Source organism: Typopeltis vanoorti, chromosome 22 (assembly GCF_054136105.1).
Source record: "Typopeltis vanoorti isolate ZY-2024b chromosome 22, IOZ_Tvanoo_1.0, whole genome shotgun sequence".
Classification (NCBI taxonomy): Eukaryota; Metazoa; Arthropoda; class Arachnida; order Uropygi; family Thelyphonidae; genus Typopeltis; species Typopeltis vanoorti.
Genome location: NC_143570.1, coordinates 21,224,873 through 21,246,941, shown reverse-complemented (window position 1 = coordinate 21,246,941; position 22,069 = coordinate 21,224,873). Strand labels below are relative to the sequence as shown.

General features: G+C 34.4%; 1 protein-coding gene across 2 annotated transcripts in view; it reads right to left on the bottom strand.

Moving 5' to 3' along the window:
• LOC150094204 (PEST proteolytic signal-containing nuclear protein-like) overlaps positions 1 to 22,069 on the bottom strand; it is a 170,608-nt gene that overhangs the window by 3,651 nt on the left and 144,888 nt on the right. For both annotated transcript variants that reach the window (XM_090412131.1, XM_090412132.1), the window contains exon 4: positions 16,970 to 17,019. In XM_090412131.1, the coding sequence (XP_090268257.1) occupies positions 16,970 to 17,019 (50 nt within the window). The remainder of the gene's footprint in view (positions 1 to 16,969; positions 17,020 to 22,069) is intronic.

Here is a 22,069-nt window from a genome sequence, read left to right as displayed (position 1 = left end):
CAATTTTTTACCATGACTTCTGCAAATGGATTGCCAGCTTTCTGCCTTGCACATTAAGTGTGATGGTGGAGGGATCTTTTCTATAAATAAACGTTTTGACAGCTGGTGGCAGGTGTCAGAAGAAAGCATGGTCTTGTGTAACAAGATCATGCTTTCTTCCTTCTATATCTTGCACTACACAAATCACCACAATTTCCAGATGAACTTCTGATCATTTGGAGATCAGAAGTCTGATCTCCAAATGATCCTCATTCTTTAATTTAGTTTTTGTAACTAATTTCAGTACTAATAAAACTCAATTCCATTTTATGTCACACACACAAAAAAACCCTTTCCTCCTGGTCTTGCTTCTGACACCATCTAAATCTCTGATTATTCCTTTTTCTTGAAATGATTAATCTTCCAATTTTTCTTGACATAAGCATATTACAAATATCACCTCCTTAGCATCCAAGAAATTAGGATTTTTCACACTCAAGACATTACTTTACCTCCGAAGAGTTATCTACTATAAGTAAACCACATATCTATCCAATCTATCCAAAGAACCGAATACAGTTCTCAAGTATTTTTAGGATGCCACTCTCTAAAATACTTGATTTGTACAGAATAGAGTGTTTAAGCTTATTAGTTATGCATATCTTGCTAGCTGATTCTATTCACAGATTTCACATTGCAACTTGCATTTTCTACAAATAGCTCTATTGTCAATGTTAATGAAAAATTTCCTCCCCACACTCCTCTAAACCTGTTAAAACATACTGGTAGTCATTCCTTCAGAGCTCATCCCAAAACTGACAGAAAGCCCCTCCCTCTCTCCTTCCTTTATTACTAAGTCCTTAGAACAGCATCTTTCTTATAATTTTGTAAAGAATAATATCTTTAGGCTTTCAAACAAATGCTAACCAAGTTTTTCTTTCTTCTAAACTTTCTGCCCATCCACAGTATTAATGTTTATAGGTGGAAAAACTTCTTGTTTATGAAAATTACTATTAAAACTCATGTGGTGGGTGAAATAATGCTACACGTTTTGGAACAGTACTTTTCTGAAAAACACATTAATAAAAAAAAAAAAAAAAATTCAAGCTGAAGCTTTAATCAATAGAATAGAAAAAAAATTATTAACTATTACTTCACTGCATTACTTTCTGTGCCTTTTTTTTTTCAGCTGGTTCCCAAAGTCAACTGACCTTTGATACAGGCAACTATGATTGTTTCTCCCTGAATCTCATGGTTTTAACCCCACAACTCTAAGAAATAAAGAACTCCTATGGCAGCAACTGTTTGTCACTCTCCTCTCCAGATGCCAATGAAATCACTGAAACTCTGAACCAGCTATTTGAGACATTTCTCATAATGCACCACCACTCTTCAGATACATAAAAGACCACACGAGGTGACACCCCCCCCCCCCCCAAGTATTATGAAAGTTAGTTTTCTGGCATTAGGCACATCAGCAAAAGTGCATCAGGTCCAGCCTTTCAAAATTTAAATTAGTATAGGCAGAATAAAGTTGAGCAGAGGCTCAACTTTCCAAATTCAAAATAATTTGGAAAGTTGAGCCTCTGTAGCTCAGTTAGTATTGGCAAAGCCTTTTGTCTGGAAAGACCCAAGTTTGAATTCTATCTAGGACATGAAGATCCTTTAGCAGGACTTTTAAAGTGTAGGTGAGTTAGCTGGTCTCCTACAGAGATGGCAGGGTTTTTACCTCCCAGAAACTCGGTTTTCTCATCCCACAAAAACACAAACTAGCCAGAAAAACGTACGCAATTTACAGATCAGACAGACAATTAATCACTATATCATAACCAGTTATCAGGTTTCTAAAAAATCTCAAATTATGTTACTTGATCATGGCCATGACAGACTACTGAGCTTAACACAGAAGAGAAATGGGATGGCAATAACTTGGAAAGTTATACATAAATTATTTTAGTGTTTTATTTGGAACACCCTAGTAATGCTATTTTCCTCCATACACTTTTTTTTTATTTTGTAATACAATATTTCCTCCAATTAAATAAATCAAAAAAATGTATTTTTATAATATAAAGTAACTTTATTTTATAAAATATATACCATACAAAATACTGAAAATACCAAGAGGCATGCATGCAACACCAATGAAACTGATAATTACATGTCAAATTTTTCATAATGAAAACCATAATTTTAGATTGTCAATATGAACATAATGTTGCCTCTCAGTACAAGTGCTAAAATGAAATAAGATTTCCCCAGTGAAATAAAAACATCCAATGCAAAAGATCTTGTTGGAAAGACTAAATCCTTCAGAAAGAAAATATTTACAAAAATTATGAACATACCTATAAGACCTCAATAAAGGTCAAAAGTAAACCTGCCATTGTAATACACACACGCACACACAGTGGTATCTCGCTAATCCGAACTAATAAAAACCATGCTCGTTCGGATTAGCAACCCCCCCCCCCCAAGAGACAACAATAACTAGTCAATAACTAATCAATAAACTAAACAACAATAACAGAAAAAAAGCTACTGTACTGTAACAGTAGATTACGGTACAGTAATCTATTCCTGTAATCCATTCCGTAACATCTGTTTGTAAAATTTCATCATCTGGATTTATATTTTTAACCAAATTAATTATGCACATTTTGAATTTCCTCTTTTTGTGTATATTTGTGATTCATGCCGACAATACAGTACATACTGTACAGTATAAAAAAGCAAATGTGAACACACAATACATCAAAATAGGCCTCCAGTATAACCGTACAATCGACAGTACGAAAAAAATATTGTACTGTAATAATAATGAAATAAATAATAATAGTTAAAATAATAATTATTAAATAAAAATAATAGTACACAAAATAATAATACGTAATAAATAACACTTTTTTCTTTCAAACCGCAGTTCAGATTACTGGAGGGTTCGAATTAGCAAGATACCACTGTGTGTGTGTGTGTGTATATATATATATATATATATATGAAAGAAAGTGCACTGTGTAAGTGATCTAAGATCAACAACCTCTATAAACAACCAGCCTAACACACACACAGTTTGCTTACACTTGGCTAATGGTTTAAAATAAGAATATAATTTGTCTGTAATTTACTTTGCAACCAAGTATTAGAGAGGGTGACTTTATAAATACATATGAATTTCTTCTTACTAAACATACATTTTAGAGCTAAAATTTAGTATCAAGTACCAAATTCCAATACCACCATACCAGTGATTTCCCATAAGTCTTTGAAACAAGAACTTAACACTACTGTGTAAAGAAATCAGTACTGCATGCTGAAATATTTTGTCAGAAAATATATATACATGTCAATTATTTTCAAATATTTATAAATCTGAAAAGACTAAAGTATGGCTAGAATTGCTGAAGCAACCAAGACTATGAGGCCAGTGTATTGTCTGTTAACTGTGTGTTAACAGCATTTCAAAAAGCCCCAAACTAAAAACTCTATATAAAACCATTATTATACCTACAGCAACGTATGAAGCTGAGACTTGGACACTCAATCAGAAAGAAGTACAGAAAATCAGAGCATTTGAAATGAAATGATTAAGAAAAATTTCAGACACCTCTAGTCTTGACTGGAATCATTGGGGAAGACGGTTAAGATGTAGACCAAAAAGAACTTGGCTACCGTCTGAAGGCAAGGCCACAATTATTGAGCTTCAGAGAGTTGAGAGAATAGAGCCAGATGACAAAGATTTGAACATAGGGAACTCAATCCATCATCTGATAGATGAGAAAGAACTATGTGTTCTTCTGCTGGCTGTCAGTTTTGCAGGATGAAAAATACCTGATTTTCTAAGGCACCTGTGATCCCTGTATGAGACCAACTAACTCATCTTCAATGAAAATATGTTACAAAGGTTCTTTGCACCCTAGACAGGATTCGAACCTGTCTTTCCAACCAATGGGCACTGTCAATACAAATGAGTGCAGCAGAAGCTGACAAAAAAAATTATACTTGAAACGTTAGTATACAGAAGTTTTCAACTTTATTCTTAATAAAGATGGGACATCAAGACAGGATATCAAAACCAAAATCACAAAGGCAACACCACCACCTTCAAAAATTAAATTAAATGCTATAGACACTTCCTAAAAATACCATACACTGATGCTGCACTTCATTCAGAAGTCAAACAAAGAATCTGTTCTTGTACTCATCCAACTGGTAACATCATAACAAGAATTCAAAGGCTTGGTCACATTATCAGATTTACATCTCCCCAAAAATAAAGTGGATGGATAACATGTAAAGTTATCCATCCACAAACATTTCTTTTACAGACCTGAAAGCCAAGTATAGATCAAGAACCAATTGCAGGATTTCTGTGAGGAGTGTCTCGATATCTACTCCAGCAGCCTGTTGTAGACTGTAGGATTAAAAAAAATTTTGAAAAATTCAGAAGAAAGAGGTAGGAGTAATAAGATGGTATGTACTTGCTGATGTCCTGCTCAGAACATCAACCAGCCATTACTACCCTGTCCCAACATAAAATGTACACAGATTCATATAGAGAGATTGCCAATAGTAATATCTTCAGACTAATTCATGATAGAGTTATATATAGAAGATAAATATCACAGATGGCAAAAGTCTGGAGGACAACGAAAAAGCTAAGAAATTGGAGGCTAATTGAAAAGGCTTAGAAATAGTTTCATAAAAGGAATCAGAGATGAGAAATATGACAAAAACCTGAATACTCTGGAAGTCAGAGTCATTATCCTGAAAAATTATTAAATGAAAATTAGGGTAGAGAACATCCATGAATGATTATGTAGCTTGATTACCTGCATATGATTACCACTTTTAATTCACTGGATATGATTCATAAAATTATGCTCTGTATATAATATTAAGTGTACTTCCAGCTAAAGGAGCAGTCAGTGCATTTCTTAGCATAGTAAGTGTCATTGAATGATAATTTCTCATTATCACTGTAATAATCATCATCTAGACCTTTCTTCAGCTACTTACCAAATTTGCTAATTCTTGGGCAAATTAGGTTTTCCCCTTGGAAACTTCTGCATCTTAAAAAAAAAAAAAACAACCTGTAACTCACACTGTTACAGATAATAATAACGTTAGGGTCATAAGATTGCGGTCGTTGTCTACTTTAAACTATCTCTTTCTCTAAAAACTCTGGTTTGCTCATAGCTCCGGCTCACTATCAACAAAGGTGGAAGAATGGAGAATGGCTACCCTCCTGCCTTAGTTGGTGTGGAGCAAGCTCGATATTCATTTGGAAAAAGAGGATCATATAAAGCAGTTCAAACCCATTTTATCAGTGTAAGTTAGTGTATGTGTGTGTGTGTGGAGAGAGAGAGAAAAACAGCTGAAGATTAGCGAGTTCACAAATATGAAAATTATCAGAAAAATAAGATTGAACAGATAGCATCAGTGACAAAATCATATTAATAATGACTATCAAAAATCTAACAAACATATTTATTTGAAAGAAAATTGTTAATAAGAAGCTTATCTGATTATATACTATCCTGTATACATCTATGTATAAAGAAATATTAATGAGGCATGGGGAAAAGTACTTGAAAAGGAACCAGAGATTTAAAAAAATTAATTAATTTTAAAAAATTGAAGGATATTCCGAATATCTAGGTAATTTAAAAAAATTATTAAATGAGATAATCAGCAACAAAACAGTGGCAAAAAATATCCAAGAGGAATACAGCCATGACTACATTTCAATATACTGGATTTAGAAAAGGCTAATGGAAATCTGAAATGTGAAAGAAAGTCAACTAGATTATATTTTTATTGGAAATGCTGGAGGTATATAAATATTGTAATGGTACACTGCATAATTCTGAGCGTCAAAATCAAGATGAATGGAATGTACACAAAAGCTTGGGCACTGGCAATTACTCATTTCAGTTATTCAACAGTATTAATTAACTCAATAACATAAGAACAACAAATATAAAAACTTATTAAGCCACTGGATTTTAAATCAGCATCCTTGGAGTACAAAGAACAGTTGTTGATGTATATACAAAAGTGTTAGTGGAACTCCTAGTCTTGAGGACCAATTCAAAACTAAGAAACAAAAGAACAAACATCTCATCAGAGCTGTATTAAAAGCAATTTATGGTTGTTGGACTGAAGATGGTGTTAAAAATGACCACTCTCAAAATAGTCTTTTAAAACATCATATAACTTACTAGGTTATAGATCATGATCTCACCAATGCACAACAGAAAAAAAAAAAAAAGTAAACTAAAATATAGTTACCTGGTTCAAAGAAATCATAAGGTGAAACTTTACTATTCTAAACCACCTGGACATATATGGAAACTTTATTAGGAACAGCATTTAATAACTAAATCAACTGTATACAAAACAGTGTCCAAACCAATTTTAACTTATGGATCTGAGAGCTGGGTTAGAAATAAAACACTTGATCAAAGATCCATAACTCCCACTATTACACATAATACTAATGTTAGGGTCATGATATTGCAGCAGTTGTCTACTGTAATGTACTCTCTGAAAACTGGTTCATTCCTAGCTTCAGCTCACTATCAATGATGGCAGAAGAATGGAGAATGGCTACCCTCCTGTCTTGGTGTGGAGCAAGCTAGATAAATTTATTTGGAATAAGAGGAATCACCCAAACACCCTACTGGCATTATACAAAGCTGTTCCGTATTTTCCTGTGTAAAAAAAATTCATCTTAAAAATGGGGTGCGTCTTATATAATGAAGGTAAAGATTGTTTCCTCTTTCCAAAGTCATACGCACTCCCTTTTATGTTCCAAGATCTTTGTAGGCGGTTAACGATGCAATCAAATTGATGCGTGACCTTCACGTGACTTCTAGCGCGTCATTGGCTAAGAACTTGGCACGGTCAGAAGGAGATTTTGTACAATTTGCATAAAGAAAAGCGCGCGAACGTGGAAAAATTGCGAAGTGGCCAGAACTAGAGACCGAAGTTTTGAAATGGGTGCAAGAAAATCAGCAAAATGGTATTGCCATTTCAACAAAAATGATTCGTACACATGCAGTCAAAGTAGCCTGTGAGCGTAACATTGAAGATTTTAAAAGTGGTGCGTCATGGTGTTACCGTTTCATGAAACGCAGTGGACTTTGTATGCGTATAAAAACAAAAATCAGTCAAAAAATGCCAAAAGAATATGAAGACAAAATTATTTCTATATTATAAGAAATTAATGATGATAGAGAAGAGTCAGATGACAGTGACATGGGTTTTGCAGGTTTCTGAAAGGTCAGTTTACTATTAATAATTACCTATTATTTTATCCATTTTTTTTTTTAAATCATACTTTAAAGTTTAGATTTTTTCCAGAAAATAGTATTAAATTTCTTGGGTGCATCTTATACACTGTGTGTGAAAGTTGGTCTGTGTGTGTGTGTGTTTAGAGAGAGACCACAAATATGAAAATTGTCAGAAAATTAGATTGAACAGATAGCAGTGACAAAATCATATTAACAATGACTCATATGTGAGAGTTTTGAGAAAGATTAAGGGAGTGAAGAGATAACATCAATGGCAGTATCATATTAAAAATGAAGATATTGGGAAAGAACTTGACATTGTTAGTAGAGCTAATCTCAAGTGGTGCGGTCACTTAAACAGAATGGCCGAGGAAAAAGATTGATACAATAAAAAAAGTGCTTTAGAAGGCAGAAATAGATCTAATATAGAAGTTGTGACAAATAACAAACTGATTTGGAGGGAAATTGTTAATAGGAAGTAAGTAATGACGTAGCTTTTTCATGTGATATATATTAAGATCCTGTACACTCCCTGAAGGTACATGTCAGAAATTTGATGATGACTGCTTTGGTGCATCAACTATTGAACTAGGACTGGAGAGTTGACAAGAATTTGGGGTAGAATAGGAGATGATAGCCTTTATGCCAGTGAGGATAATTTGAGCAATTGCTCAGATCAGGTGTTTGGGTCAAATGAACAAAAACAATAGTTAGACCTTGGAAAAGAAGAGTAAAAGTTCTGGAAGTTGTCGCACTTGACACTTTTGTAGTGCCAAAGGACAAGAGGCTAGGAGTAGCTGGAAGAAAGGCACCTTCTAAGAGCAGACTTGCACAAGATTATGATCTGAGTTATTGAGAGAGATCACCACAACATATAAGGAGAACCAGTCTAAAAAATATATCAACGATACTTACTGGGAGCAGAGTTTTCTGGAATTTGGGCAGGTAAATATATAAAGGGTACTTTACTGGGAGGCAGTGTAAAAACTCAATGTAGCTTTAAAATATTAAAGTGCTTTACATCGATTTTTTACATAGGTCAAGTCCCATGAGAACTGTAAATAACCTTGTTTGTTTCTATGTATATTTTGCAAAATATTAATGTAGTTAACCCTGTGGGAAGTGAATGTATTTACTGTTTTAACATCAAAAACAAAGGCAATGCTTTGCCATCGTTTAGAGAAGTTTCCGTGGCCTGAAAGGGGAAGCAAAGTATCAAAGAGGTCCGCTAGTTTTAGAGACAAGTTTCCGTGCCCATTGAGGGAAGTTTCACTCGTAAGATAGAGAAAGATCTACCGGACGTTTTATTTAGTCTTATGCCGAATTTTTGATATACTGATGGCGCAGTCTTACAAATAAATTTTTCAGTGTTCATCGGCATACGGAAGGTGAATAAACATAAAATGCAGTAGAGTGAGTAAGGTTAAGAGAGAAAAAGCGCACTAGAATAAAGAAATAAAGATAGAAGAGTAAAGTTATTACATAGTCAAAAATAACATGTTTACAGCAGAGTTCACTGGAATTTGGGTAGGTAAATATATACAATTTGCTTACAGAAAAAACTGCCACATCTTGTCAAGTTGTGTTTGAATAGGAGAGCCAGTTGGTGCTATGGATACCAACTGGCTCTCCTAAAATCGCTTAGGAAGATGACCTCGTTATTTGGATAGCTGGATTGTAGACGGCTGCACTTCATGGATAAGAAGCTGAACACTTTTAGCATGATTACTAATATCTCATCAGCCCCTATTACCAAGTTCTTATTCAGTTTATGCAAAAGCTCTTGTACCTCTTCCTCAAACACCAGAGTTCCTCCATTTACTGTAGGGGTAGCCTTGAGCTCCATAGGTGAACACTTCTATATCTGACAGCTGCACATCATCTGCATTCAGCAGTTATTCTTTCATTCATTCTTTCCTTCTTTTACTTGCAGCATAACTACGTAATTCTTCTGAAATGTCTTTAGCTAGCGGAGCCAATCTTTTCATTATCAGACTTAGCTTTCATTACAATACTTGTAACTCTTCTGGCCTTCACCTTAAAATTCACATAACTGACTTCATCCTTCTACACACACAATCTTTTTCATAAGGATCTCTTGCTTAATAAGACTGTGAATTGACTTCACTTCTACCTTATTTATTTTTCAAACTCTTTCCAAGACACATTCCAATATTGGCATCACTGAAATCTTTTTTTTTTTTTTTTTTTTTTTTTTTAACACTTCCCATGCACTGCCAATTTCCTTCTCATCTAGCAACTAATACCATGGGAACGAACCAACCTAATATTCTTTTCAACACGCTGCAATTTCCTGATTTGTAGGAAATTTGATTTTGATTTGGACATGAGGAGAGCTGATTTGCCAACCATTTCTGAATGGAACATCCATATACTTAGCCACTTTACAAATCAGCAGAGCATGATCACTGTAACTAATCAGAGGCAGAACAGTTACATCCTTAACAGAAACTACCTCTTACACTATAATCAGGTCTAATAGTCCTTCACCTTCAGTTGCTTCTGTCACATGCTGCTAAAGGAAGCTGTTTTGCAACAGCTCAATGAATTCAGCTTCATTCTTCGCATGTGATTTCATCACTACCTAATCAATGTTTGGATAATTAAAGTCATCTATGACTACTTGTTTAGAACCCATCAGATTAACATGTCAATGCATTTCATTATAACCAGCAAACAATGCACTAGATCAGTAAAAACACCTCTCCAATCAGACTCCATCTCACACCTGATGGCTTCAAACTCAACCGCTAAGTGGAAAATTTTTACTTAAATTGCTGTCATAGCTTTCTACCCTAAATGGACCCAAAATTATCTGATATCTCTAGAAGCTCTCCCCTCCTCTATCTTGTCTGTTCTTGCTAAAAATACTGTACCCTTTATGCTCAATTTCATTTAGCACATCTACCTCTGAGAGTCAGGTCTCACTAATGCCTACAATCAAAGTCCACAACGTATTCACCAAGGCAACAAACTTTACCTCCTTTCTTTCCTGATACCCCTGGCACTTGTGTCTTGTCTCTGTGGTCTGTATGATCTAGATGGACAACTTGCAGACATTCTGGAACATAATAAATCCAAACTTGATGAGCACACAACCATCATTCGTCATAATCACATTTGCACATTTGTATAATTAACACAACTGCATAATATTTGGAGAGTCATTCTCCATATATTATGTGGTCACTCTTATGCATAGATTCTCACCATTCTGCCATGATCTAGTTTCCTTGACTCTCCAAATATTAGGACACCCATACCAATTAATTTGGTATTAAGAGTTCTCCAGAACTCCTAATACCAAACATATTTGAAAGCAGGCCATCCCTCCTATATATATACCATGAAATACATTCTTCCCCAAACTCACTCCACACACCAAAAACCATTCTTTCTATATACCCATACATCAAATTGTTTGCATTCATAGTCCTTAATTCAGCACTATCTTGGTACAAGTAACATAGCTCTCCAAATAATCCTTTCATATCTTCATTCACACTAAATTATGGAACGATGTAACACAAGTTCTTGTAGGTACAAGCTATTAATTAATAGCTTGTACCAACAAGAACTGCCATCTCTTTTACTTTTCTTTCTCATTTGTTATATTTTTGATTATTGTTCACAAAACACTCAAAATAGTAACAGTCATCATTGACATGTCTTGAAAGTATATTACCATACCATATTACATTCTGCTTTACTTACTCGATTATCATTACTCAATAATATCTTACATACATTCAGTGCTTTGCTGTCTCATTTTACTGCTAATCTTTCTTGTCCTTCCTGTTCTTTATTAAATGTTTTGACTTTTTTCTAACTCTTGTCTCATGTCTAATAATAATTATTTGTTTCAGTCTTGAGATTTTGAAAGTTAATTCATTTTCAATATCCTAATTTGTATCAATACTGGAAAGTTTCTGTTCAGTGGGGGCAAGCCTTGTTCTCAACTTCAGTATTGAGGTTAGTATTCATTTTTGTTGCTGTTGTATTGATCTTGTGTGTTTTTGTGGAGATGTTACAATATTAAAGTAGTACCATTTTATGGTATTACTTAACACAGTACTTTAATATTGTAACATCTTAACAAATATATTAGGAAATACAATAAAAAAGTAGCACCATTTTATAGTATTACTTAACAAGGTACTTTAATATTGTAGCATCTCGAATATATTAGGAAATACAATAAAAACACAGGGTCAAAGCTGTATAACTGAGAGGAGACCTCCACATAGCCTTTAAAGGAATGCGGAGAACCGACCAGGGCTTCTGAACTAATGTCCAATCCTCACCTTCTCGTGGTGCACCCTGTTGGGTATCTACTTTGATACTGAACAAAAGAGGATGGGCTGGCAATTTGGGATTTAGCCGACCAAATTGTATTCTTATTGGTTAAACCAAAATAAAAAATGATGGTACAACATGACAAAATTTCATGCCGGCTGGGGCATCGCCCGGTTAAACAAGGCCCCCGTTGTTTTCGCCAGGGAACCAGGGCGAACAGCGAAAAGTCAGCTACTGGAACAAATCTGAAAACAAACCCCAACTCAACATCACCAGAGTTAAAGATCGGTACTATCAACGTAAGAAGCCTGAATGGCAAAGAAATGGAGCCAGCTGAGGAATTAGATAAGTACCAGATCGACATAATAGGGGTGACTGAAACAAAAAAGACCAAAACTGGTGAGATCTTTCTGAGCAATAAATACCAAATGTTATATTCAGGCAATGACAATCAAGGAAAAGAAGGAGTAGCTATAGTATTCAACACAAAATATGAGGCTAATCTTCTTGAATGGCAGTCAGTCTCAAGTAGAGTAATGCGGGCAAATATGAGAATTGAAACTGGACAATGAAACTTATTTGTGCCTATGGTCCCACAGAAGGTTCTACTAAGGTAGAAGTGGAGGAATTTTTTGAGGCTTTAGAAAAAGCAACTGACACAATGAAAAAGGAAAAGTTGGTCCTTGTTGGGGATCTAAATAGCAGAGTAGGAAATGATTGTGAGACATACAAAAATATTTTGGGAAAATTTGGAGAAAAGAGCAAAGCTAATAATAATGGCAAATATTTGTTGGATTTCTGCTCAGGACATGGACTGGTTATTACTAGCACCATGTTCCAACATAAAAATGTGCACAAATTCACATGGAGAGAAGAGGCTAGGAATAAGAAAAGTCTCATTGACTATGTTATTGTTGATAGTGATGTTTTCTCCCTGGTGCAGGACACCAGAGTGTACAGAGGATTTGAAATTGGAAGTGATCACTATTTAGTCTTGAGCAGGATAAAATTGAATTTCATATTGAAAAGAATAACATGTAAGAAAGTTTTAAAGCGAATAAAAGTTGAGCAGCTCTCAGATGTGAACTGTAGACTAAAATACAGAAAGATTATTGAAAAGAAAATGAAAGAGTTTGAGAACAGGAATCAAACCTTGGAGATTCAGTGGCAAACTCTAAAGAAAACATTGATTGATTCTGCCAGAGAGGCATGTGGTGAGGTTGTGTGCAAGGATAAAAAAATCAGAACTCCGTGGTGGACACAGGAAGTTAAAGAGGCAGTGAAGGAAAAGAAGAAAGCCTATCAAAAGTTCCTGGCAAATAAGTCAGCTTTTACTCTTACAGAATACAGAAACAAATGTAAGAAAGCTAAACAGTGTGTAAAACTAGCTAAACAAAAGTCATGGGAGGACTTTGGCAAGAATATAGAAAATAAATATCAAGAAGGTGGCAAAATATTCTGGAGGTTGTTGAAGAAGCTTAAGAATGGAGGAAAGAGTGCTGTAAAAGGAGTTAGAGATGATAAAGGTGACATGAAAACAGGAGAAAAAGATATCCTTGAAGTATGGAGTAATTACTTTGAAAAACTGCTAAATGAAACAAGCAGTGATGACAGCACAGTGGTAAAAAACACTGACCAGGCATGCAGTCAGGAATACATATCCATACTTGAAGTAGAAAAAGCCATCAAAGGCTTGAAATGTGGAAAGGCAGCAGGAGTAGATGATATTTGACAAGAAATGCTGAAGTATGGTGGTATAAAAGTCTTACAGTGGCTGCACTCCATAGTTCAGAAAGCCTGGACAGAGGGACGAATTCCCGATGATTGGAGTAGAGCTCTCACAGTACCCATATATAAAAAGGGAAATAAAACTGAATGTGAGAATTACAGAGGTATTTCCCTACTGAGTGTTCCTGGCAATATCTATGCAAGTATACTTGAGAAACGGTTGAGAAGAATTGTGGAAGAAAAGCTTGGTGAAGAACAAGCTGGATTCAGGCCAAATAGAGGCTGTCAGGATCAGATCTTCACTTTATGACAAATAGTCGAGAAAGCATGGGAATACAACAAAGATCTGTATTTAAGTTTTGTCGATTTGGAAAAGGCATATGACAAGGTGCCAAGAGAGAAGCTATTCAATATGCTGCAGTTATATGGTGTCAATGGGGCATTATATCAAGCAATACTTAGTCTTTATTTGAGTTGTAAGTCAACAGTTAGAATTGAAGGAAGTACAGGAAGATGGTTTAATGTTAAATCTGGATGTACATTATCCCCTCTGTTATTCATTATCTATACGGATCACATTATGAAGGAATGTGGTATTAAACCTGATATCAAAATTGGAGATGTTAATGTCAGCTCTTTGCTTTATGCGGATGATGTTATACTTCTAAATAAATCCGCTACAAGTCTGCAAGATTCTCTGACTAAATTGAATAGCTGTTGTAATAGATATGGTATGAAGGTCAGCAATAAAAAGACAAAGACAATCAAAATAGGCAGAATCATTGAAAATGTCAACTGTGTTGTGAATGGAGAACCTGTGGAACAAGTAAAACATTTCAGCTACTTAGGCACGATTTTTACTGAAGATGGTAAATTAAATATAGAAATAGACAACAGAATCAGCAAAGCTGGTCTGGTGGGAAGTCAATTGAATAAATTCATGTGGAATAAGAGAGAAAGTAGTCGGAACACTAAATTAGCTGTATATAAGACAGTGTTCAAATCAGTTTTAACTTATGGATCTGAGAGCTGGGTCAGAAGTAAAACATTTGACCAAAGACTAGAGACCGCAGATATGAGAGTCCTGAGAAAGATTATAGGCGTGAACAGATGGCATCAATGGCAATATCATATTAAAAATGAGGATATTAGGAAAGAACTTGACATTGTCAGCATTCAGGAATGCGTTAGCAGAGCTAATCTCAGGTGGTATGGTCACTTAAATAGAATGGGAGAGGAAAGATTAGCAAAACAAGTGTTCTCTGCCAGGTTAGCAGGAAAACGACCCAGAGGAAGACCAAGATATAGGTGGATTGATACGGTACAAAGTGCCTTAGACGATAGAAATATAAGATCTGATAATGTTGGAGTCTTGACAAGTAACAGACTGATTTGGAGGAAAATTGTAGATAGGAAGTTAGTAATGATGTAATTTTTTCATGTAGTACTGTCATATCCTGTACACCCCTTGAGGGTACATGGCAGGAATTTGATGATGATGATTATGATGAATAAAAACACAAACATCGACAAAATAAAACATCAATTATTCTAATGAAAAAAGTACAATAAAACATAAAAATCGCCTATTTTACAGGAGCATTAAACATACATAACATCGAATCCAAACTCAATACCATAATACTTTTAGATTTTGCTAAGGTATTTCATGGACTTTCACACTAGAGGTTATATGCAAACTCAACGGGTCGACATGAAATATAGTCTTGGGACATGGATAGGAGAATGACTTAATAACTTATCAAAAAGTGATATATGGAGGTGCTGAGTAAGAGAAGGTTTCTACACTTGGACTTGTTTAACTTGTATGCATTTTAGACTGAGGACATTGCAGGTAGAGTATGATTTAATGGTATGGCAAGTGTCCAATGAGGCTACAGACCCAGGGATGATGGAAGACAGATTTAATTAAAATTTAGAGTCCACACTCTTAAGTCATCACACAAATAACTGCAATTGTAAGAAAACACTAACCAGTAGGAATAAAGTAGTTATTTCACCCATTTTTACCATAAGACCACATGTTCACTAATGTTTTAAATATGGTCAACAGGGTTCAAGAAAAGAAAACTGAAAAGATTCAGAATAGAGTGGAGATGTGGTCTCAAGTCAATACTGAATTGTGGTAACCGAAATGATATCTGGCCTGCAAAACCAAGCATATGGAAACAGTGAGGGAATGTGGTCTGAGTAACAGACAGAAGAGAAACACTGATACAATTTGGTAAGGGGGATCTTACAGTATAGACACAGGTGAGATGTTATAGCTTATGGAAAGTGGGAGAGGAAGAAGAACCATGGGAAGGGGGGGAGTCATCTCTATACGATGGGTAAGGGATCGCAGTTAAAAAGTATGGGAATACAGGTTTATTCATGGCAGGTGGTAGTAAGTGGAATAGAGTACCAGTATATATAAGCATCCTTATGAATATTTTCAAAAAAGGTATGATAGGCAGTGTGAGAACTGTAGGAGGCCTTCCCTCAATGAGTCTACACTATTAATAATAATAAACTGGTTTTTTTTTTTTTTATTATTATTATCAAAATTATCATATAAAATATTTAAAATCATTAGTCAGAAAATGTTTAATTTGGGATGATATAACACTTCCTAGTTTCATTTATTCCATTTTTAATGGATTAAATTACTATGCAAAAACTTATGTGTTAATATGAGTTACAGTAATGTTTTAAACTATCCAGTACCAATCCTACAAATCACTATTAACTAGCTAATTTATCTGTCCTCTGGTGACTAGCTTAATGAAGCAGCTATGAAATATTTTATCATTTCCCACAAGCTATTCTAATTCAGGGATAAAGGATGTTTGCTGAATGAATGAATGAATGAATGCAGATCATACACATGAATTAAGAGATTACTATACAGAAATTCTTTGTTCAATAAAGAACTAAAATGGGTTAAAATAAGTAACTTTTTAATTAAATACTATATTGGCTAATATAACTTATTTTAAACACTTCTGTTTAGTACTTATGAAAGTTCAGAAATCAATGTGATCATATCAAGGAGAACCTACCACATTAGATTATATTAATAGTAAGTTCTGATGTGACATTACCCTTCATCAAAGTATCAGTAACTGTGATTCATTGACCTACTTGTGAAGATCATAAATCACTGTTTGAAAATAAGAATTAATCACATCTAAAGTAAGCTGAAGGTGTGGCTATCCATATAGAATTCTTTGAAGCCTATTCCATGAGACAGTTCTCAGCTATGCTCAAAACCTAGTTAAGTTAGGCTCTGTCAGGCAATCCAGAACTACAAGTTAGTGGAGAAAGAAGTAAGGAGGACACTGTCAAATCCAGTGTCTATCTTTAACACTCCATGCTTCCACTCTCATGAACTCTTCAGCAACACCAACCATGACATGCTAAAAACATAATTATAGTACCACTGTGGTCATCAAGAACCTCCCTCCAGAAACATACAAAACAATTCACAACACATGAGTAATTATAAATGATTTATACTATAATTAAGTCAAAACCCAATCTTCGAATTTTAAATGAATGCTAAGAAAATAATTTCTTATATCCAATATAACACTGAAAACAGATCTCATTTATAAAAGTGAAACAGAACCAAAATTTTCAAATACCTTCCAATATTTCTCATCCTCATTCTTGCTTCCGGTGGCATTTCTTCTTCCTAGAAAGATTAACATTATAGAATTAATCCAAGCCAAGACAAATGAAAAGGTTATGTCAAACTTCACTTTGTTAACATAGAGTAAATACTTTGATCAGTAATGAAGTCCACATAATGTTACAAGGATGATCAGAAAGTTTTTAGTATGTCTTTAAATTATGTACTATGTAATTACAAATTAACGAAGGCTGCTGCAAGTAAAATTATGTTAGAACCATTCATATTTAAGTGCTTAAATGATTTTCGTTTTATTAGAGTGACCAATCATCTAATTTTGGAACTTTTACTTGGAAAATCTGTGATTTGCCAAGTACCTTATGCCAGATATCCATTCTCTATTAATCTTGATATTGATGATGTCTTTTTTGGTTGTTTGGTTTGTGGTTTATTGACACATGGACAGCAAATGTCATACTGCAGTACAAAAAGTAATAATAAAGAGCTACATAAGTAAATAATATGCTGTGTAAAAGAAAACAAATTAAAAAAAATTAGCAATGCCATATCTAACTATAAAATATCCTTATATTCAAATGTATTTGTACAAATTAATTCTATTTAAAAAGTTAGAGACTTCATGAAATTTGTTCAAATTGGATAAGATCTGCCTGAAGGCACATGTTTCAGCCACGTTAATAAAAAAATTGCATCTTTTCTTTGGTGAAGTGCTGGCACTCCACCAGAACATGACAAATAGTAAGATGAGTGTGACATTATTCACACATAGATAAGGCTATCAGCTCTCAACAGACAACAATGATAAAAATGAGTAATATGACTGACCTATGCAGAGTCTAGCAGGAACAATTTCCTCTCTTCTGTCTGTAAGTAGACTAGACTGCTAATGCTTTTTCAGCCTTAACCTCATGCAATTTATTTGTAAGTGCTTCCTCCCAGGATGACTACCACTGCTTAACTATGCTCTTAGTAGAATAACTGGGTTTTTAATGGTCATAAATAACTACAATAATTAGCCTACTAGTTTTGCCACTAAATCCTGACACTTTTTCTGGATAAATACTTAAAATATAAAAATAAGGTCAGCAACCATAGACTAAAATGTTACTAAACAAGCTATGTAAGGTTCCTACATGATTTTGCTGGCAGAGAGAGAGAGGGTTTCCATGATGGAGTGAACATCTAACATGGAGGACTATTATGTTCGGTGCAAGTAATGTTGTTAGCATTCATGTCATGTATAATACTGAACTCCCCAATGTAGGAAAAGAAAAATACAGATCCAGATAAGATGCTTTTTATTTTTAGGGCATGTTTACTCACACTTTGATATAAAAACTTTGAATGGACAATGCGTGAAAGTTTCTTCCATCCCTAACTCTGGGGGTCAGGGCAAAAACTGCATAAAGATACTTTTTTTTTGCTGCTTGAAGTTGCTTTCAAAAACTTGAAATTAATGTTACAAAAATGATAGTAAATCATGATCAACAGTCATCAAAATAGAGAGCAGCACCTGCTTCCTTCCATAGTGACCGAGTTTCCCATTTGGATATGGAAGACACAGCTAGAAAGAAAGTTTTAATTAAAAGCTATGATTAGATTATAGAGATCATTCAATATGAAATATCTCCAGGCTGCGGCATAACCTTTTTCCTATGTCAGTGTTTCTCAAACTTCAGATATCTGCGGACCACTTCTTAAATTTTCATTATTACCAAGTACCCCTAATTAATTCAAAACTAAATTAATTTAAAATATTAAAAAATTAATATCTATTTTATTTGAATTTATATGTTCATGTAAACAAAAAATATGATTTATTTTTAATAGAACAAACTTTATAAAGATACTATAAAGTTTTACTTACTTGAAATAATTTATCATCGATGACAGGAGTGAAATTGCTTATGGTGAGATAAAATTTCAGCAAAATTTGGCTCTATAGTTGTTAATTTCAATCTCAGATGCGGTTCTACATCTATAATGCAATTCCTCTTCTTCTTTGTCTTAATATCTACAAGGGCCGAAAATCCAACTTCGCACAGATATGAACTTGGAAATAGAAAAATGAACCTTAGAGTTTTATCTGTTAATTCAGGAAATTCATTCTGTATTTGTAGCCAAAATGATGATAACGTATTCTCACTGTATTTATTTTTTAGGAAACCATCAGAAGCTAGTTCTAAAAGTTTTTCTTCTTCTATTGACGATAGACCCTTTGGCATAAATTTGTTTTTATTGAAAGGGTATCTTATCCACTCAATATTAATGTCCAATTCAGGGAAATACTTTTCTAGATTCATTTGTAAGCTTTTTAAATGCTGCATGATAGTAATTTTCACATCATCATCAATTTGTTCATTTGAACTTGCAAGCAATTCATGAAGCGATGGAAACGCATCAAATTCTCCATTACCAACCCGCTTTTGCCATAACTTTTGCCAACGTGGCATTCACTTTATCTTAGACATGAAATATAGAAATTTCCTTGCCTTGTAAAGATAAATTAAGATTATTTAATACAGTAAATATATCTGCCAGGTATGCTAATTGACTGAGCCATTTCCAATTATGTAAATACTTTTGCAATTCAAACTTTTCATCAAGAAAAACTTGTAGTTCATTCCAAGTTCAAATAAACGAGTAAGAACTTTTCCACGAAAAAGCCAACGAACATCGGTATGGAAAAGAAGTTGTGTATAGCTGCTTCCCATTTCTTTGCAAAGTTGAGAGAAAAGTCTGGCATTAGAGGACGGCCTTTAATATAATTTATGATTTTTACAGCTTCATCAAGAACTTTTCTTAGGTCTGTAGACATCACATGTGTAGCCAAAGCCTCCCCTGTGTATGCAGCAGTGTGTCGACTTTGCATTTGGTGCAACAGCTTGAATCTTTGAAACAAGCCCTTTTTTAGATCCGACCATGGATTTCGCTCCGTCCATGCTTATTCCAACACAACTTTTCCAATCAAGCTTGTTTTGATGCATAAAGGTATTTATGCTGTTGAATATTTCTTCTCCTGTTGTATGTTCTGGCAAGGGTTGGCAATATATAAAAGGTCGTCATGAATTTTTTGATTTTTTTTGTACCTAATGAACACTAGAAGATTTGCAAAATTTGTAATGTCGGTAGATTCATCTACCTGCAACGCATAATAACGACTCTTACGTATATCGGATAACAATGTTTGTTTTATATTTTCAGCCATTTCAGTGATTCTTCGATGAACGGTACTATGTGAAAGACAAATCCTATCAAAAGATCTTTTTGCATTATCTCCGATCATAATTTCTGCTATTATTTTTGCTGCAGGCTTGACCAAAGTTTCACCAATTGTTTCCGCTGCACCACTTTTTGCTATTAATAGCAACACACGATATGAAGCTTCTAAAGCCTTCATGTTTTCACCTCCTGACACGATCGACGTCATTTTTTGAGATTCTTTTAAATTTTTTAGTTTATTTTGAAAAAATTCGACAGGTTTGTCCTTGCATTCATTATGTTTCGATTCAAAATGGCGATTTAAATTACATGGTTTCATGCTTTCATTTTTTAAAGTTTCACTGCAAATTACACATAATGGAATAGGTTCCTCTTCATTTCCCATCCATGAAAATCCATATTTCAAGTAATTTATATTGTATTTACGAAGTTTTCTCATCTTCTTCCTAGTTGGTTCTTAAGACATGTCAGACGACACACACTTATCAATTTCACTTGATCCAGATACAATATCAACATTTTCTTGTTGTTGACAGCTACTTGTATCTACTATGTTCCTCTCTTTTGCGCATTTTAAAAATCCAGTCTTTAACCAGTGATCCACACTTAAGAATTTGAAAGCTAAAAAAAAACTACTGTATTTGTTTCGAGTTCTGCTAGTGAAAGCAGAACTCGAAACAGACAGCAATGGTAGGCCAGTAGAGATAAAGCAGCTATGAAGACGTCCACATGATTGGTGCGGTATTAACAAAAGATCGCGCTACTAATTGACAAAAGCAAGCCAACAGTTCGGTTGAAATGCTAATTCTCTTCAACTGAATTCCTTATATAATATCTGAAACACATTCACTATATATTTCTTAGTTTTAACACGTTCACTCAAACAAAACCATATGTTGCCGGTGCACCATATGGTTTTGATTGTCTACTATACAGCATTTTATGTGGGAGGGGTCATGCGATTCATTAGTTCCGTTTTTACCCAGTTGTCTCTAATTGCACTATTTGTTGAGAAACATATTACACAGCCTGCAGATGTCTCTGTATACCTTATTCAGTGATACAATAGGAACATTTTACGATCTCAAACTTAAATTTTATTCCATGCGTTAATGATGCATAGCCAAAAATTGCCACGGACCCCCGGGGGTCCGTGTACCACACTTTGAGAAACACTGTCCTATGTCAAAGAAAATTGAAATCAGATGTTCTCATTTCAGGAATGCATCTCTTATATATGGTCCTAAATGTGCCAAAAGGTGTCTGTGCAAGCCACAATGAATGCTGGAGAGAAGACTGCTGCATACCAGAGAAGTCGGACATTTATAATTTTTTCCAGTATCTTACAAAAGCAGTAACATTGTTGGCTAGTGTTTGATCTTTTCCTGGTTTTGGGATGGCAATGACAACTGACTTATGCCATGAATCTGGAAACTCCCTTTTTGGTAAACACTGAAAGAATAAAAGTACTCTTTTCAGTTCCTCCTAAATGAATTGTTGATTGTATGACTAGACACAATTTGTAAAAAAAAAAAAAAAAAAAAAAAAAAAAGGTTGAGCCATTTCTTTTGCTGTTCATTCAATATTAACAATTCAGGAGTACAAGTAGCTGCTATGGAGGCTCTAGCAAAGCTTTCCCTTAAGGGGAAGCTTTGCTATAATTTTTCCTTAAAATACTTTGAGTTCGTTATGTTCTGATGTAGATGGCATGCTCTATACCTATTCTTAATTTTTCGGATTTTATTTCATACAATTTTTGCACATACTGTATGATTGATAAATAATGTAAACTGGATCCAACATTGTTTCTGTATGACATCCAACATGGTATGCATTGACCTGAGCATGTTTAAAAGCTATAACATTTATC